Consider the following 21,892-nt stretch of genomic DNA (forward strand, 5'->3'; position numbering starts at 1 on the left):
TTAAAAATAAATGTATTTCTCTTTGGGATTTTAATTACATGCTACAAGTACAAATCTAAAATATATTTTATATATAATACTATGTTTATTTTATATATAAATAAAATAGAAAAAGAAAAATATTTAATATATAAAATGTATTGCAAAGTTGGAAAAAACTGTCTCATCTGTCTTAAAAGAATGAAAATTATCATGATGATATAATTGTTGTTTTAACTGTATTATGTGGAAAAAGATGTACTGTACAAGATATTCATCATTGATAAAATTAAGAAGTTCTGACAATTAAATGTTTCTTCTCTCTCTTTCTCTATTTTTAATTACTTGAAATTATTTTAATTACAATAATAAATTCAGAATATTCCACACATGCAATGTTGTTATTATTACATATTTATAAAATATATACATATTAATTTAGTAATAAATGTGAGATATAAATCTCATGATTAATATTTTAAGCAGTTTATTTATTTATTAGCATACTAGGTAGAAAACCTTTGATGCCAAGAAACAATTATAATAAAACAAGAATTAATATTTTAAGTAAATTTTCTTAAAAGATTATAGAAAAAATGGTTTGGTTGTAAATCTTTCTCAAAGAAGACAGTTATTATTATAAATTAGCATATTTGTTCAAAGTTTAATTTATGAAATATATATTAAACAAGATTTTGTGTAAAATTGATTACTTGTAGACAATATTTTCCAATATGTTATATCTATTTATCCTGATGTCATTAATCTTTGTACATTTCAATTTTCTTTTAATAAAGTAATGAAAAATAGATTTCATACCAAATTTTACGCATAAAATTGTTTAAAATAAAAATAGTCTTTCTAATATTTTATCTTTTTTTTTAATTTACAACTAAAAACATTTCTGAGTTGTAAACTATTTTTGCAAAATTGCTTGACGATGATGAAATATTTTAAATTTATTTCATATTAGACAATGGATCAATATACTTACTTGTTAGCATGTTGAAAATGAAAATGTTTTACTTTAAAATGATAAAAATATATGAGGAAACCCTTTAAATATTTTATTCAAGCAGATGTACAAAATCATAAATCTGTAAAGAATTATATTAGTATAAAAATGTTATATCCTTCTACCAGTTTTTCCATTAATGATCAGTTTATTAAGTGTATTAAAAATTGTTTACAAAGATTATTGATTTTTATAAGATCTAAAGAATATCTAAATACAGTTTTTTTAAGTTTCAAACTGTGAATTAGATCTATTTTCTATTTATAGATATTGATTATAAAATGTCTGTTTCAACTGGTCTGTTTAATAATTTTTACTTGTGAGAAAATAAATGGATAATTAAAATATAGCATTCACAAATTACAAAATTTTAATATTAGAGAAAATATTAAAATCTAAGTTCCAATATTAAAATTAAGTATCCAAAAATACATTACGGTTATAATGTTATGTGTAATGAACTTAAAAATTTTTTTTTTTAAAGATGTTTTTACAATTAATTTAAATCAAAATAAATTAATATGAGTTTTGATGATGTAATTTTAATCAAATTAGTTTATTTTTTTAATGAAATCTTGATGATGATAATGATACAGTTCAACTGATATACATTCTGGTAAATTTAATGCTATTTTACAGGTGAATCAACAAATGCACATACAAAGATATGACTAATATATGTAGTACAATTTTCTTATAAATTCTTCCAAGAAAAAAAAAAAAAAAACGGATTAATATAGTTTACTTAATACAATTTCAACTGTTCTAAATTAATCATTTCAAAGATAAAATAATAATAATTTATTTTAAGATATGATTTCATGCATATCAGTATCTCTTAGACACTAAGTTTAGTTAAAATATTTTATCAGTTATTTTGTTTATACTGTTAGAAAAAATTATATTAGATATTAAAATTTATGGTTAGTGATAAAAACATTTTATTTCAATAAAAAATAAAACTTTCTTTTTTCATTGGAAAAAAGCTTGAAAAGTTTTGTAATTATCTTTATTCTGACACAATTCAGTATTATTACTGTGAAATTTGTACAATCTTTTATAAAGTAGTTATGTTTTAAATGAAAGTTTAAAAAATATAAATTATTTATGTAAATGAAGATTATATAATTTAATCATGCAATTACATTAATATAATTAGAGAATAATTTTTAGGCATAAAATATTTAGAAAATGACACTTCTCTGCCAAATATTTTTGTTAAGTTTTAACAAATGTGCTTAGCAAAGAAATTTTTTTGTTTTTTGTTTTATTAAAACAATTTTTATAATAATTTTAAATTATGTACATATTTGTATAAATATTTGAATTAATTTTTTAAGAGTTTTAGTAAAACTGCTAAAATTAGTTAAATAAATAAATTTATATTGAAAATCTTTCCATAATTTATTATATTATACTGTATATCATATTTTTATATACTGCACAATTACTATACACAAAATCAAGATTTAATTTTGATAATTGATTATCTTTAATACTAAATTTCAAAGTAATTATTCTCAGTTAATCATATAATTAAGGACAAGTTATATGTAGTGAGATGTGCAACAGAAGATATGATAGCTTAGAACTGGGACAAAAAACTGTGGGATGCTGATGTGGGAGTGACTGGAATAACTAAATGTAATGTTACAATCTGGAAACCTCTGGCTTGAATAAATCATTGTACACAAAATATTTTATAAACTAAAATATTTTAGACAAATTCTGTATTTAAATATTTATTTCTGACTTATTGATTATTATATTTTATAACTTTTCTATTTAAGCATTTAATTAAAATTTAAAAAATATAATTGACAAAGAAAGATTTAAAATTAAAGAATATACAGCAATTTCACAGTTATTGTAATTTAAATATAATTTATTTAATCACTTGAAATGATTATAATTTTTAATAAAGCTAAGAATATTTAGCAGACAATAGATAATCTCACTATGAAGTTAAGATCATATTGCCTCCTTGTGTTCCAATGATATATCAGTAGTTCATTTCATTTGAAATGGATTATGTCATTGGTTTGCTTACTCTACTGTATTAAAGACACTTTACCAGGCAATGTGTACAATTGTCTTTATAAGTTTATGAATTTTAATATTGACAGTCTTAATTCCATTATCCTTAAAATTAACACAGAAAAATTTAATAATAATAATTTGAACTCAATACACAACAATAAAAGAAATAACAGAAGTATGAAGAATAAAAAAAATTTAACTTACCATAAGAATAAGTTAAGAATAACTTATTTTTATAATTATAGTGATATGAGAATTTTTATTTTAGTTAGAATGTGTGTTTATATTAAAATTGAATGAAACTACTTTAAAATATTTAAATATATATTTAACATTTAATTTAAAATTACATTTGATACTATTGACGATTATTTTAGATTTTCATATGAATTTGTACTGTACTTATAAAATTACTACTGTAGCATTATGTTAGCTTTCATGTAATTTAAAATACCTTGTTTGTGTCTTCTAGTGTCATGCAGACATTTTTTTCTAATACTCTACAGAATAATTAGTTTTAATGATGTAGTTATAAAACAGCTTACATTTTTTGTTGTGAAATTTTAAACAGTTCATTTTTTTTTATATTTACTTGATAAAAACTAATAAACTCTACAAGAATTCTATTAATTGTAATAGCAATATATCTGATTTATATTCATGTATGGATGCTAGGCAGAATAAAAAACTTTTAACATTTGAATTCATATCCATTCTCCTCCAAAATTATCTTAATTAATCAAACTGAACTAATGCTATTGATTAATCTCTAATTAACAACAAAAATTTGCTTCAGAAACAAGAATTACTTGTTCTTACTTGTTGTTACTAGTATTTTGACTTGTTTAAGCCTTTTTCACCTACAAAATAAACAATGTTTCAGAAGATATATAATTTAATAGTGGAGAAATGTCAAATTTTAAAATATTTAAATCTGATTATCAGAAATGAATAGAAGAAGAGTAATAAATACAAAACTAATAGTATAACTGCTAATAGAAATAGAATAGAATTCAGAAAAGCATGTTGAAAATTACCTGTAGCATAATTGAGCCCAATTACAGTGTATTTACAATTTGATATAATTACTAGTAGAAAATTTTTAATATTTTGTTAATTAGTTTATTTATAATATATTCCATTGTTTATTGATTGTTTATGACATAATCAATGGCATTACAAGAATTATGAAAAGTAAATTTAATTATTATGTAATTTTATATTGGAATCAGCAGACTAGTTTCTCTTTATTTCAAGGGTGGATTGTAAATAAATGCTTTATGGAAATACAGAAACTTTTGTGTTTTAATTTATTATCAGATGTATTTACATGTTGATAAAATTCAATATTTGTTTAAAAGACAATCCAGTGGTTTTCATTACTGATTAAGCAGAATAATAAAATTGTCATTTTTTACTGTTGAAATTGTCTTTATTAGAAAATCAAATAAACAAGTTTTAATAGCTCAAGTACTTTTATTATATTAAAAAAATTCAGAAAAAAAAATTTGTTTTCTGATAAAATTATATGAATGAAACCTTTCTAAAATTAAATAAAATTCAAAATAATTTTTTTTAAATTTTATATTTAACTTAATAATCTTTAACTGATTGTGGCATGTTTGTGTATCTGCATACTAAATAAGATAAAACTGCTTATAATTAAATGTATATTTTAAAAAAAATGTCAAATATTTCTTAATTAAATGTAATAAAAATGTAAATAATAATAATTATTCTGTCTGAAATATTTTAAATGAAGACATTTTTTTTAATATGAAAATAAATATAAAAATAATTATAGCTACAATTTACATTGTTTTATAAACTTCAGTTTGTAATGTTTTCATATTTATAAGTATTTTCACTTATTAATGAAATTTTAGACTCAAAAGAATAATTTAATAAAAATTTGTAAGTTAGATTTAATATTGACAGAAGGAAATAACATCATTTTAACACTTCAAATATTTCTTAATAATAGATATTTGATATCAAACCTAAATTATAGATTGATATAAAATAAATACCCTGAAAGCTTTTGACATCAATTCATAAAATTACATTATCTGCAATAAGCATTTTGAATATCTACAAACAGTCATAAAAATTGATTGAGAGGTATAGAAAGAGCTAATTCAAGATTTAATCTGTTTTGTTGGAAAACATTTTTTAATTTGATTATAAATTAAGCCATCTCCTCCAAAAACTAGCAAGTCGTGTCAGGTCATAGAACTGAAAATACAATGAATTAAATAGGATTGTGTTTTACTATGTCCTTAAGTTGATGTTGGTTCAATTTTATTTTTTTAATATATATATTATATAATGCTGCTCAAGCTTTTAGAATTAAAAGAATTTTTTTAATTGATTAAAAATGAAAAGAAGTATTTTAATAAAAATAGAGAAGAATATTACCAATTAAAGTGAATTGTTTGACAAGACTTTTGTTTAAAGCAGGATCAAAGTTTCAATTTAAACTTTTAATGCACACCATAACTGAAAGCATTAGTTGTGATTTAATTATTCTGTTGCTTGTAAAAAGCTTTTGTTTTTATTCTTTATTTCTTCATAATATTGAGTATAACATATTCAATCATTACTACTATACACTTTAATTTTATTGTATTATTAGATTTTTGAAGCTATGTTCCAATATCAATTAATTACATAATTAAAGAATGCATTTAATTTAGTTTTTACTACTATGTTGTTTAATTTTTATATGTAACTCTTGTCAAGTATTACATCTGATGCATTTCTCAAATATTGCTTAATCTCCAAGTTTTCATTACATTATCTTTTAAATCAGACATTTCATTAATTTAAGAAAATGTTTATAAATTTAAAGTATAACAGTGTAAATTGATGTTAGAACTGTTTTTTAAATATATTTCTGTATTTGAATCTACTTCTATAAAATTAATTTGGCATTAATGGTTAAACTGCAATATCTTTTCTAGAAAAAATGTCATTAAACAATTTAGTTCGTTCTAAAAAGAAAACATATACTGGTGTGCAAAACTTAAGCAACAATGTAATTTTTAAGCAGACAGCCATAAAATTGTAGAAAAGGGATTGTTGTGATCAGTACAGTAAACATCCAACTCAATAGAAAGATGATTTGTATTCAGGAAGAAGACATCACAGGTGATGTGAGGGCACATAGAACGTGTGCAGTAATGGCACGCAGTTCAAGATTACAATAAGAAGGAGGCTTTGATTCTATACTATATGTGTTCTATTCATTTTTGCACTAGTATGCTTTCTTCATCTTTTAAGCACAAAATACTGTCTCTGTATTCTGAATTTCATGTCTCCCAGGTGATTTCTTGTGGAGTTACGGCAAAAAACAATTGTTGCTTAAGTTTTGCACACCAGTGTATGTTATCTTATTTTAAATCATCCAGGAAAAATTAATTATTCACAATATTTTAATTTTATAATATATTTATAACAAGCCATACAATTTTTTAAATTTATATTTAATTTTATATATAATTGAGTTTATTTATGTACATGAGTAAATTATAGTATGAGTTTATATTTACTTCATACTGAATTATGTTCTAAAATATAGAAATTTTTATTCAGTGTTTTTATCATGTTATATTTATTGATTAAAAGATATTTGAATATTATTATTTTAGATATCTTCATTATTTTATTCATTCAAGAAATATTCATTATTTCTTGCATAATTCATTTATAAAATATATAATTCTAAATAAATAAAATATAAGTTTTTGAATCCTTGAATGCAGTTTTTCACTCAATTTTTCATATAAATCTGAAGAAAATTAAATTTATTCAATAATATAACTAGCAATTGGAATTTATTGATGTTTTTATAATTACATGACTGATAGAAGAAAAATAAATTATTTTATAAATTTGATATTGATATGATCAGATAATGAATGTCTTGGTTAGAAATTGTTTTAAATATGAAATTTTAAATCACATAAAATGAATTATAATAATCGTTATTTGAAAATAATTTAAAAAAAATAATTTACAGATAAAATCATGTATAAATTGATACATTCATTGCAATAATTTAAAATAATTATACAAATCAGAATATTTCTTGTATATGATTTAAAGTGAATTTTATAAAATATTGAATAAAACTGTATTTCTGTTAATGTGAAATGTTTACAGAAAGAATAATAATTTTTTTGAGAATAAAAATTTTCTATAGATATTTAGTTTCAGTTTACTTCAGTTTGTAGAACAACTAAAAATATACCAAGTTGTTTTATTTCTGCAAATTTTAGTTTTACTTACAAGTGAAAGGTGACTTTATTTATTTATTTTATGGAATAAATATTTGATATATTTTTACACAAACTTATCAATATTATTTTTATTTTTAAATTGTTTTTATTGTTTTCATCAATTGAGGGGATTAGAAAAATGACATATTCCACAATAGGAAATTTTCAAGAAAAAAAATTGATTTTTGTTTCCTTCACCAGCACTTTAATACGTAATGTGTTATTAATGTGAACGTACAACCCATGGGACATGCAACTGAACCATGAAAGTTTCTTAGAAGATGAATCAATGATGCACAAATTCAAATTTGTTAAGAACTCATTTTTTGTAGTTTTGTGGGATACGCTGTTTTTCCACTAAGCCCTTCAATTATTGAAAGAAAAATACTTAGAATTAAAGATAAGATAAAATTAAATTAATATGTTTGCATAGTGATAGAACTTCAATTTATTTAAAGAAACTCTTTATCATTTGTGATTACTGTACTTGAAAAAGCTACCAGTACATGATAAATAAGTTTTCTTAGTTTTCTTTTTATTACTGTCATATTTTATTTTGAATATAACTTAAATCCAAATATCCCAAAGAGACTAATATAATATGAAGTTTATATTGTAACTACATAGGCCTACATAAATTTTATTGCCCAACAAAATATAAAATGGTTTTTGTTCAGTATAAATTTATAATTATGATAGATGTTAGCAGGTGAACGTTATTATCAAAGCTAACCTGTCAGAAATATTTAAAAATTTAACAAATTAATTTAACAAATAAATAAATTAATTAATTAATTAAATTTAGAGATATAGTAATTTAAGAAACTTTTTATGGTAAATATTTTCAAAATTCTAAAATATATATGAAATCAGAAAGAAAATTTTAATAAAAAGAAGTTATATATAATAAACAGTGAAGTTATACATTTACAGTAAAAGAATCAAATCAGTTTTCATTTACAGAAACTTGTTTAATAAGAATTAAACATTTATGAATGACATCATTACTTTACAAAAATAAATAATGGGATGAAGACATTGGTGTAAGTAATTATCTGAGTTTTTTGCAGAACAAACTATATGAAATTCAACTATATGAAAGATTCAACAGAACAATTCTATTTTAATATTATTTTAATATCGATGTGGTTAGCCCAAATTAAATTTCTGCTTACTGTTAGTTTATTCTGGTTTACTGTTACTTTGAGACTAAATGTTTGGATTAATATTTCAATAATTTAATAATGATGATGATAAGTAAAATTATTACAAAAGTATTATTTTTTAATGCAGGTGCCAGTATTATACAATTACTGGTAGTTATCAAGTAGAAAATTGAATTAAAATATTTGACTGTACTTCTTGAATTAAAATGAAAGAAAATTTATTGTGTAACTTTTTTCATTATTAAACTATTAAAAGTAAATTGATTAATGGGCATAATTAAATAGAATAGATGATATAATTTACAACATAATATTAAAAATTTTTAATTCTTGATATATTACTGTGATCTGTGGATGTTAATATGATAATTTAAAATATACACACATATACCTTCTGTACTGTTTCTAACATATAGAATGTTCTTTTTTAAAAAGTTCTTTGAGTGATAACATTCAATGTATGGTGATAAAAATGTTCATTTTCTTCCAATAAATGGACCTACTAGAATAAATCACCAAATGATTGCCTAAATATCGGGCTATAAATAAGGCTAATTAAATGATTGGTATAAAGTAATTTGACACTAGAGGTAGACGTTAGGTGCCATCTCATAAGTAAATTAATAATTATAATTAAATAAATAAATTATTAAACAAATTTAGAACCTTCTGGAATAAAAGAACTGGGCTGGGACGGGGCTCAAACCCGCAACCTCCGCTTGCCGTGCAGTGCGCTTGCCAGTTACGCAACCCAGACCCCGAGCGAGTCTTCGCTTCCAGAAGTATATTACATTAGATATAACCTTACTTGATTGTATCTAATGTACTTGGAACCCGTAACCTCCGCACTTCTTGAAAGCAGAAGTTGCGGGTTTGAGCCCCGTCCCGGACCAGTTCTTTTATTCCAGAAGGTTCTAAATTTATTTAATAATTTATTTATTTAATTATAATTATTAATTTACTTAAGAGGTGGTGCCTAACGTCTACCTCTAGTGTCAAATTACTTTAAACCAATCATTTAATTAGCCTTATTTATAGCCTGATATTTAGGCAATCGTTTGGTAATTTATTGTATACTACTCGGACCTACTAGAACTAGTACTGGAACTGTCTGAGTGTTTATATTACTTTCCAGCTTTTGTGGTATTTTTAGTAAAATATTGGGAACCCAACAACTAATTAGAACAATTTCTTTATCTTAATTTTAACAAACACAGAAGAATGAGATTTCAAAAATAACCTACTTTATTTTTAATATATTTTTGAACATTTTTTTCTGTTTATCAGGATATACTGTAATGGCAGGAGCTATCAGCTTTATTGATAAATAACATCAATAGGCAATTACAGTAGTTATAATAACCATTAGTCAATTAGAACCACTGATTACCAATAACTATCAGCAATATTAACTATAAATGATATATTTAGAATAGATTTATCTCTATGAATATAATAATTAACAAAATTAAATTATTATGAGTATCTCTGTTAATAGCTTACAATTTTACAACAAATTTAAACAAACTCTGACTTTATGATAGAATTGGTTATTCAAATATTATTAAGAAAACATAGACATAATAGTTCTAAATTTCTTATAATTTGTTTTTTAAATATTGGGTCAGTTTTTTAAAAAATGGTTAATTTTTTAAATTCTAGTTTATGTAATGAACAAATTTCAAAATGTTTTTCTTTAATTAGGATGAACAATTTTTGATTTTTATATGTAAAATTTAATAATGATCATTTGTTTTCTTTAAATAAAAAATTAGGATCAATCAAATACTTAAATAAACATTCATTTAAAATAAACAAAGCTAATATTTTAAGCAACTTAAGCTTAATGGTTTTGCTGGTGTAATTGGTAATGTTTCTGCATGATAAGCAGCAGTTACAGGTTTGAATCCATTTTGGGTTGATTGTTACTTCCAGAATTTTCTAAATTATTTAATTAGTTAAATTTAACTTCTAATATACTGGGTAGTATTATAACAACAATAGAGCAGATATGTGTTAAAATTGTTTTTGAAAAGTAAAACAAAAAGTGTAAAGAAATAGTGCAAAAAATATTAATTTTTAAGTCTTTAAAAAATGAATAATGTTGCTCTATAATAACAAAGTGAATTATATTAATAATGATTTAATTTATATTGAAGAAACAGAATATTTCATTTTTCTCAAATACATGTCATAACTATACATTTCCTATAATAAAGAGATAAGAAACAAGATTAATCAAGCAAGGAAATATTACACATTACAAAATACTTTTATAATGAATTCTATCAATGATATTACAAACAGGAATAATGAAATATTTAAAAAAAAATAAATTTTTAATATTAAATTACCGTTAAATTAATATATATTGAAGAGTCAATGACTTTTATTTAAACTTGTGAGTGATAGGATATTTAAATAATAAAGATAATTTTTATGTGTTATAGAAATATAAATCTAGATTATTAGTATATGACAAAAAATATAATTTAAAATTTATGTATTTACTAGCTGCAAGGACCCGCTTTGCTGGGTTTTTATTTGTATGTAATATAGTTTTTTTTATATATATAAAAGACTGTTTTTTAAGTAATCTAGAATCTAGCTGCAAGGACCCGCTTCGCTGGGCAAAAAGTAATGATAGTGAAGATTAAGATAATTACATTATAGCTAATCTTACCCGTTTTCACAGAATGCAAGAATTAGGTCCCCTGTTTCCAGACTAATTAGAGAATTTTTACGTTTAGTCAAACGAACTATTTTCAATGTTTCTGGAACGTTTACAATCGTTCTATAATCGAACCAATATTCGAATTTTATGTTCGAATTAAATTCGAACAAATTCGATCAAAACATTCGAAATAGAAAGCCACTTTCAACCACTTTCAAGCCCATATCTCCCGCACCCTTATAGCTATCGAGACGCGACCACCCCTATGCACGAATAGAGACTTGGGGCTACTACTACATACAAACACCATTCACGTGCGATGTGTAGTTTTTGCGAAAAAGTGAAATATAGGGACATACATGTCCATTTTTATATATATATATATATTAGTGATGTAACGAATATTCGGCCACTATTCGGTATTCGGCCTATTCGGCCTATTTTTTGCTATTCGGCCGAATACCGAATATTTAATCACTATTCGGCCGAATACCGAATACCTAAAAACAGGAGTAAGAAATAACAAAACACAGTAAATTAATCATTTTGGTAACTTTTATCAATGCTGAACATACATTTCAAGATCGAGAAAGCGCAATTTTTTGCTTATTTATGTAAAAGATCAAAGGAAAAGTAATATAACTAAGTTATTTTTTAAGAGATCAAAAAAGGGTAACAAATCAAATGAAAACTACCTACTTATTATGTAGTTTAGTCATCTATATACCCGTATATAAAAGAACAAGTCCTGATAGGATAATTAACGCAGAGCCAAAACTACTGGTGCTAGAATCTTAAAAATTTGAGGGTGTGTTCCTTTTGTAAAGTTTAGACGTACTAAGAAAAGATTTTACGAAATTAAACCCTAAAGGAGTTAAAAAGAGTAAAAAATTTGTATGAAAATTTTTACTGCGTGGGCACATTAGATCGAAACTTAGGTCATAAAATGTGAAAAAATAATAATTAATGATCTGTAATTTTATGAAATCATCCTTTATTATAAACTTGAAAATTAAATTAACTTTTTTGTTTCATTGTACAAAATTATTTATTATAACTGAAGTCAATAAGTGGTAGGTTATGGTGCAGAAAAATCAACTTTTCCGCATTTTTGGGAAGAAGTCTGTTCCTCTTTTCTTCGTATACGTTTCCTGCTTCACTAAAAAGCCTCTCTGAATACACGCTGCTTGCAGGAGCTGATAAGTACTTAGCAGCCAGTTTGACTAAACATTGGGAAAATTTAGATTTATGTGTAGCCCACCAGGCAAATGGATCGTCGTTTCTCTTTAAAGTTTTCATGCTCAAGTACTTATCAAGGTCACCTGCTATGATGTTCTTTGAAGTAGAAGCTATTCCGACTCCATTGTCATCATCGGTAAAGTTCTCAGCAACTACTTCATCATAGCACTCCCAGAAAGATGTGCGAATGCTTTGTCCAGGCTCATCGGTTCTTTTACGTTTAGACTGCACGGGAGAAGAACGCACGCTTTCATCGCTGCTGGTATCATAGTCTGAAACTAAATCTTCAACCAGAATGTACTGCCGGGCTCTTTCTTTTTGCAGTTGGTTCGTGAAGAAATTCGTCTTAAACCTTGGATCTAACAAAGTTGATATCAGGTAGTTTTTATTATCGTCAATCTGTGAAAAACGTTGTTTTATCCCTTGTTGCATGGCGATCGCCATAAACTTTAATTTAGGTGCTAGGTCAGAAGACACGGCCTTGTTGCAGTAGCGGTTAAGAGTAACAACATGGGGAATAATTTCAGATAAGCATGAATAGTTTGAGCTAGTAATTTTTGTTATCTCTTCAAATGGCTTTAATAATTTCAGTAATTGGTCTACAATCTCCCACTACTCTGCAGTCAGATTAGATATGTTTACTGTATCAATTAGATAGAGGGAAATAGCTCGTTTTTGTTCAAGAAGCCTTTCTAACATATAAAAGGTAGAATTCCACCGTGTTGTTATATCTTGCACTAAATTATGCTTGGCTATTCCCAGCTTTTTCTGAATTTTTTTCAGTTTTTCTTGTGCAGTACTCGAATGATTAACTTCCATGTAAATATCAACAACTGCCGAATGATATCGGGCTATTTACGGCTATTACATAAATTATAAACCAATTTCTCACTAGAGGTAGACGTTAGCCATCTCATATTAACTTTAATAATTATAATTATAATTTAATTAATTGATTTTAAATAATTTAGACCTACTGGAAGAAAAAATCGGCCCGGAGTGGGACATGAACCCGCAACTCCTGCTTACCGTGCAGATGCGTTTCCAGTAGGTCTAAATTATTTAAATTAATTAATTAAATTAATTACAGCATTTAGCTTTCCGAAGTCTACGAGAACAATTATTTGGCATTGATGACCGCGAATTTCTCGTCAATAAGCTGCCTCGACTTGTTCGATTATGTTATCAACTCAATTTAATATTTATTTTCACATTTTCACTTCGCGGTCCTTCTCTCTTTTTTTCCGTTATTAGAGAGGTTGCAGCCGACGTTTTCAACGCGAAAACGTGTATGTCGGACGTTCAGCGCTGCTTTCCTGTAAGCCTAGACGTTTGACAATGGCGTTTGGAACGTCAGCGGAATCATGCTCGACGTTCCAAACGCCATTGTCAAGCTTCTAGGCTTACAGGAAGGCGGTGCTGAACGTCCGATGTACACGTTTTCGCGTTGAAAACGTCGGCTGCAACCTCTCTATTTACAGGTGTAGGTCATTTCATTGTTATCCACATTTGATATCATCACTTATTACATACTGCCATGACGCTCATGTCTGTCTGCTACAACTGTCAAGAATTAACGCGATTAAAGAAGTGTAGTGACAGCGGGCCAATAGAGAGCAGGGTGCGCGATCCTTGCCATATAATGCGATTTGCGCGCCAATTTTCGTATGTGCGTTAATCAAGCCGAATAGTTTGGCCGAATATTTGGTATTCGGCCTGAGGCCGAATATACTATTCGTTACATCACTAATATATACATATAGATAATAATAATAAAAAGTTGCAAACTAAAATAAAAATAAGAAAGTTCTAGTTAAATGTAGAAATTTGGATGAATTATTTATGCAGAATGTATTAACTTTCAACAGTGGGATAGTCAGGTATGGTGCTACCCCATAGTAGTGGAGAATAAATGTGCGAAATTTTTAGCATATTTTTCCATGCATTTTTTTTTCATTACTGTTTCGGAAAAAGATTTTGTAAACAGTTATGTCTAGTAAAGAAAAGTATTTTTTATTGTTACATACTGTAATTCATTTTTTATGTGAATTTTTTTTTGTGGTAGTTTTTGGCAATACACCCAAAAGAATTTGACCTATATATATGTTCCTCACCACTACCACACAATTACTCTTGATGAATATATTTGTCGCTCACTGCTGAGAGGTTGAATAGTCTATTACAGTGGTTCCCAAAGTAGGTGCTACTGCCCCTCTGTGGGCAGTGAGTAAATCTAGGGGAGCAAAAAGAAGCAAGTGGGTGGCAGGGGAGTGCACTGACCATAGGCAAAGGTTGGGGTCACTGACAACCTTTCCCTTTTCTCTGTTAAAACAGATAAGAAGAAATCCAGAAAACAAGTTTCCAGATATTGAGAACAATGTTTTGTAAAGACACAAAGTGTGAGGTTCATAGAAAGTTTTCCAAGCCATTCTCACACTAGGGAAAATGGGTTAGGGAGTATTGGGTATAACTTTATGGAACCAAGGGGGTGGTGACTAGAAAAGTTTGGAAATCACTGGTCTATTATAATTGAATATTTATTAAGTTCATTAGAACATAAATGAATATAGGAGAAATTTCTTAAATATTTAATTTTAAAAAAGTAACAAAATGTGTATCCTGAAATAAACTGAGCTTAATAAAATATAGATTAAGCAACCAATGAGTCAAAATTAACAACTCTCAACATTATTCAACTTGCAGACCACTTAAACTGAGTCACAGATGAACCATGTATGCTCTGGTCCACTTTTTATCTTGTAATTATCACCTCAGATGGCTGCCATAATATTTTGGCTATTCAGTAACCTAATTTCTTTTTATTCCAATGAAACTGTGTTGTTTATTTTCCTGTTACTTTTCATAGACACAATGTAGTGACACTTTTTAAACACTTGGCAGATTATTCATTTTTTATTTGGCCAACCAAATAAAAGATGAATAATCTGCCAAATGTTTAAAAAGTGTCACTACATTGTGTCTATGAAAAGTAACAGTAACCTAGTGTTAAAGCTATGCAATATGTGAAAATGTTTTTTCCTCTGGCTAAATAACATAAAAATCACATTTTGCAAAAAATGACCAAGTCAGTCTGCAGACCACATAGTACATGCTTGTGGTTTACTAGATACCTATGGATCATACATTGAGAACCACTTGTCTAAATCATTTTATTGACTTTTGCTTTGACTGTATTTTCAATATATACTTATATTTTATTCTAAATACTTATTATTTACATAATAATATCCAGTGGTGGATCCAGAATAACTTGAAAATTAAAAATATGTAAATAATTTATAAGGATCTTTTATTAAACTGTACATGACATTATATTGTAGATGATCCAATAAACCACATTGCTATAGACGTTTTCGAAGTTCAAGTAAATAAATTTTAATTTATTTATATCACTGGTACCTCTACCTCCCTTGTGAATTGTTCCTGATAATATCATAAAGTAGAAGTATTTTGCATCTTTTTTAAAACTTTTAACGAATTTTCTCATAATTTTTCTACACCATACTTTCCAGTGTATAAGACGACCCCCAACTTTTACAGTTAAAATATAAAGTTTGGGATATACTTGCCATATATGACGACACCCGGTGTATAAGATGACCCCCGACTTTTGAGAAGATTTTCCTGGGTTAAAAAGTCATCTTATATGCCAAAAAAATACAGTAGTTATGAAATATCTTTAGTTTGTAGGTTATACAGAATTGTAAAAAGAATGTAAACTGTACTGCTACTTGAAATTTTGGAAAAATTATGAAATGAATATCTATTTAAGATATTTTATAGTTTCTTTTATCTGAAGAGGATGTTTAATTATTCTCCACTAACTATACTAACAAATGTACAAGAAGTTTTGATTATAATTTCTTAAATTTTCCATAATCATCTTCTCATCAGTAAAAATTAGTACTTTTCATCAGTAATATCTAGACCTATAATCATTCTTATAACAAGATATTAGATTCTCTTATCAATGTGAAAGTGAGATTGCAAATAATCATTAGATTTAGATTCTGATGATAAAGTTTCATAAATATCATCCTTTGCTTTCCTTTAAAAATAAATAAAAATGTTTCAGTATGTTTTTGTTTTCTTTTCAAAAAACTTAAGAAATAAATAGCTAACAAGCAGAAATTAATTATATCTTAAAAATCATCAAAATCATAACCTAGCAAATTTTGAATAAAATTTTGAAATTTTATTTTCCTAATTTTGCTATTCAAATTATATTTTAATTCAATTCTTGTTACATTATCATACTTATCAACTACAATTTATTTTATTGCTTGTAAATTCTGTTCTGATTTTGTTTAATGTTTATTTTATTTAAAAAACTATGCATTTATTTTATATAATATTTAATTCTAAATATCACTGTTCACACTTATCTAGTTGAGAGTCAATAAATGCCAAAATGCCTTTTCTAAGTGTAATATTTGATTCAATAAAGTTTTAAATGTGATTTGATATGTGTAGATCAATTTAACAATATCTGTCATCTACAAATATAATGATAGATGATAGATCATCTCATATAATAATATATAGAAGGAAAGAAATTTTATAGCATCTTATCTTACTTTACTTACTATTTCTGAAAAGTATTTGTTTAGATAAAAAAAAAATGAGATTTATATAATGTTTTTAGTTCTTAGAAATCTTGTTTTGTCTATCCAAATACTGTATTTTTGTGTATATAATTTACTATCAATTGTGACAATCTGTCCTGACATAAAAAATAGTTTAACTTTATAAAATGTGTCCACTTTTCAAAACTGTGTTACACTATGTAAATTTTTTGTTTTGTAAAATGAAGAAGTGAGAATAAGATGTTTTTTTAAAGACTAAAACTTATAAGAAGATGTCAGCATTTTTATCTTACTTGACAGATATTTGGGAAACTATACCAATACTCCATTGGCTTGTTGAAATTTTAAATTGTGGACTACCACAGTCCACAATATAAAAATATTACAAAAAATATATTTACATCAATTTCTAAATTCAGAGATTTTCAAATCCTAATATCAAAGTTTTTCTGATATGAGATTTGAAAAAATTGTAGGGTAATCTGCATTTCATTAGCTATTGTTTAAATATTTTATAAAGTTTTTTGATATTTTCAGTCAGTAGGTCTATTTATTAACTACTATTTTTTAAATATTTTTTCTTGTTTTAGTAAGTATATAAATTTTATTTTATTTTTTAAATTACAGGACATAGATTAAATGAACAAGAATATGCAGCTGATGTACCGTCATCTCTTCCTCAAAAAAATTCATTTTGGTATAAGCGTCTTTGGGAAAGTCAACCAATTCAACAGAAAAATTTTTATCAGAATAATTATAGGGAGGATCCATTATATTTTTTGCAAAGGAAACAATTTAAAGGTGATGATGAATTATCTAGTCAGGAATATTTCCCTGTAAAAGAAATTGAAACAAATGATAGAGGTGCTATCCAATCACATTCCAAAACAAAAACACCAGAAGGGCACATTACTGTACAAGTATATAAGCCTTCTGCTATAGAAGATATTGAAGGAGAAGGAAAAGTAGATGATTTCTACAGTATGTATTTTATATTAAGTTAAATGGCTTGCTTACTTTTTTTAAATCTATTTTTATAATATATGTCATGTTAATAAAATTGCTCAATATTATAAAAGTTTATTTTTACTTTAAAATGCAAATTGACATATGTAAAAGTTTAAAATTATTTACAATTATCTTTTCGTTTTTCTGTTTTATTGCTCATCTTACTTGTCATTCTTCCAATTAAAATACAGCTCCTTACAAATTTGATATATATCAATGAAGCACATTGCTATAGACGTTTTCGAAGTTCAAGTAAATAAATTTTAATTTATTTATATCACTGGTACCTCTACCTCCCTTGTGAATTGTTCCTGATAATATCATAAAGTAGAAGTATTTTGCATCTTTTTTAAAACTTTTAACGAATTTTCTCATAATTTTTCTACACCATACTTTCCAGTGTATAAGACGACCCCCAACTTTTACAGTTAAAATATAAAGTTTGGGATATACTTGCCATATATGACGACACCCGGTGTATAAGATGACCCCCGACTTTTGAGAAGATTTTCCTGGGTTAAAAAGTCATCTTATATGCCAAAAAAATACAGTAGTTATGAAATATCTTTAGTTTGTAGGTTATACAGAATTGTAAAAAGAATGTAAACTGTACTGCTACTTGAAATTTTGGAAAAATTATGAAATGAATATCTATTTAAGATATTTTATAGTTTCTTTTATCTGAAGAGGATGTTTAATTATTCTCCACTAACTATNTTTATATATCAAAAAAATAGATTCAAAAACATTTAAATTTAAAAATATTTTTATTATAAGTAAAAATCAAAAACATATCAACATTTCATAACTTTTGTTTGAATGAAATAAAATATAAAATTACATTAAACATATAATTTTTTATGTATTGATCAATATTGAATTTGTTAATGTTTATTATTATGTTAAATGATGCTTAAAATTTTTAAATTTATAATATATTTAGTTAATTTGATTGTTTTATACAAATTAATTAAGTAATAATTAAATTTTTTAATTGTGCAATACTTGTCATAATAAATTATTTTTTTATTGGTCTTATTAAAGCTTATTTTTGCTATTTCTTTTCTTAAAAAACTTGGAAATTGCTAAAACTATTAATTTAAATACTGTAATTAAAAAAAATAAAAATAAAGAATCTGCTACATATGAATAATAATTGCAGATGTTTTAAATAGATGTTGATTTATGTTTCAGCATATGAGTGAGGAAAAAATTCATACTTTTTTTTATACAGGCTGCTTCCTCTCTGTATTTAAGAGAAAAATTGAATTTTTTTATTTTCTTTAAATATTGAACATTTAGAACATAACTTATTTTAAATTTTTGATATTTTAGGGAATTAACTTAGTATTCTCAATTTTCATTAAACTTATTATTTTTATTAATGATTTATTAATTTTGAATAGATTTTATATTCTCTGAAGAAATCATATTTACTGGAAACATTAAGAAAAATCAATAAAAAAAAACAATCAATAATAAAATGCAATTTATGTAGCAAATGTTTTGTCCAAAAAACAAATTAAATTCAATTAAAATCATGCTTAACTGTTTCTTTCTCACTTAAGCAGTATTATCAGAATTCTATGTTAAATATTTTAATCAGAATATTATATTATTAGCTATTTTTCAAAATATACAGTACTTAAGTGTTTTTTTAAAAATAATTGATTACCTTTTTCAGAGACCCATTCAGTATCAAATTCAGATATAATCAAGGAAGAAAAGAAATCTCCCACACCAGTTCAACAAGCAGAATTTTCAGTGACTAATTCTGCAAATAATTCTCCAGTAGCTTACCATCAGAAACAGCTACCATGCATTTATTTTATATAATATTTAATTCTAAATATCACTGTTCACACTTATCTAGTTGAGAGTCAATAAATGCCAAAATGCCTTTTCTAAGTGTAATATTTGATTCAATAAAGTTTTAAATGTGATTTGATATGTGTAGATCAATTTAACAATATCTGTCATCTACAAATATAATGATAGATGATAGATCATCTCATATAATAATATATAGAAGGAAAGAAATTTTATAGCATCTTATCTTACTTTACTTACTATTTCTGAAAAGTATTTGTTTAGATAAAAAAAAAATGAGATTTATATAATGTTTTTAGTTCTTAGAAATCTTGTTTTGTCTATCCAAATACTGTATTTTTGTGTATATAATTTACTATCAATTGTGACAATCTGTCCTGACATAAAAAATAGTTTAACTTTATAAAATGTGTCCACTTTTCAAAACTGTGTTACACTATGTAAATTTTTTGTTTTGTAAAATGAAGAAGTGAGAATAAGATGTTTTTTTAAAGACTAAAACTTATAAGAAGATGTCAGCATTTTTATCTTACTTGACAGATATTTGGGAAACTATACCAATACTCCATTGGCTTGTTGAAATTTTAAATTGTGGACTACCACAGTCCACAATATAAAAATATTACAAAAAATATATTTACATCAATTTCTAAATTCAGAGATTTTCAAATCCTAATATCAAAGTTTTTCTGATATGAGATTTGAAAAAATTGTAGGGTAATCTGCATTTCATTAGCTATTGTTTAAATATTTTATAAAGTTTTTTGATATTTTCAGTCAGTAGGTCTATTTATTAACTACTATTTTTTAAATATTTTTTCTTGTTTTAGTAAGTATATAAATTTTATTTTATTTTTTAAATTACAGGACATAGATTAAATGAACAAGAATATGCAGCTGATGTACCGTCATCTCTTCCTCAAAAAAATTCATTTTGGTATAAGCGTCTTTGGGAAAGTCAACCAATTCAACAGAAAAATTTTTATCAGAATAATTATAGGGAGGATCCATTATATTTTTTGCAAAGGAAACAATTTAAAGGTGATGATGAATTATCTAGTCAGGAATATTTCCCTGTAAAAGAAATTGAAACAAATGATAGAGGTGCTATCCAATCACATTCCAAAACAAAAACACCAGAAGGGCACATTACTGTACAAGTATATAAGCCTTCTGCTATAGAAGATATTGAAGGAGAAGGAAAAGTAGATGATTTCTACAGTATGTATTTTATATTAAGTTAAATGGCTTGCTTACTTTTTTAAAATTANAATATTTATTTTTAAATGTAGATTATCTTGAACATACACATCCTTAATATTATATTAAAACTAGCAGGTAGGCCCGGCGTTGCTTGGGCAAAAGTAACGGTAGGGAAGATTAACATTATTATGTTATAGTCAACCTTTCCCATTTTCACAGAATGTAAGAATTGGGTTCCCCTGTTTCCGGACTGATCAGAGAATTTTTAGATGGGTCTAAAAATATATTCGATTTCCCGCAAAAATGAAAAATCTGCATCTGCGTCTTGCACGTCGCTTTCTCTTAACAATTCCATTGTTATGTAACACTTCCATTGTTACTTAACACTTCCATTGTTGATGGAAGTGTTAAGCCTTAATCCTGTCTCTCTCTCCCGGGGGAATTTCAAAAAATCCCTTCTTAGTGTGCGTTTTCGTGACGTACCCTATCTGTATACCAAATTTCAACTTTCAACTCCTAACCATTTGGGCTCTGCGCTTATTATTATCATCATCAACCCATCTCGATTATATATATAGATTGAATAATTTAAATTTTTTTGATGTAGTTTAATGTGCATTTTGTTTATAACATAAAAATTATTAGTCTTAACTGCAAATTTATGATTAAGTCTTTGATGCACAGATCAATAAATTTAATGACAAGAGAAAAATATCTTACTTTGATGCTAATATTACTTACTTTGACCTTATCATATGTTATAGTTTAAAAATTACATCGTTTATATTGAGAGTTTTTCAACTCAATCTATCAAATGAGAGAATGTTTTTATAATATGTATAAACAACATT

At 25.5% G+C, this 21,892-nt stretch overlaps 1 protein-coding gene across 1 annotated transcript in view; it reads left to right on the forward strand.

The window, feature by feature from the left end:
- LOC111629795 (protein cab-1-like) overlaps positions 1-21,892 on the forward strand; it is a 48,994-nt gene that overhangs the window by 1,557 nt on the left and 25,545 nt on the right. Inside the window, exons 2-5 of the mRNA XM_023373703.1 lie at positions 17,628-17,981; positions 19,693-19,827; positions 20,616-20,618; positions 20,706-21,059. Of these exons, the coding sequence (XP_023229471.1) occupies positions 17,628-17,981; positions 19,693-19,827; positions 20,616-20,618; positions 20,706-21,059 (846 nt within the window). The remainder of the gene's footprint in view (positions 1-17,627; positions 17,982-19,692; positions 19,828-20,615; positions 20,619-20,705; positions 21,060-21,892) is intronic.

This window comes from Centruroides sculpturatus, unplaced genomic scaffold (genome assembly GCF_000671375.1).
Source record: "Centruroides sculpturatus isolate CEXI.00-Female unplaced genomic scaffold, Cexi_2.0 scaffold446, whole genome shotgun sequence".
Classification (NCBI taxonomy): domain Eukaryota; kingdom Metazoa; phylum Arthropoda; class Arachnida; order Scorpiones; family Buthidae; genus Centruroides; species Centruroides sculpturatus.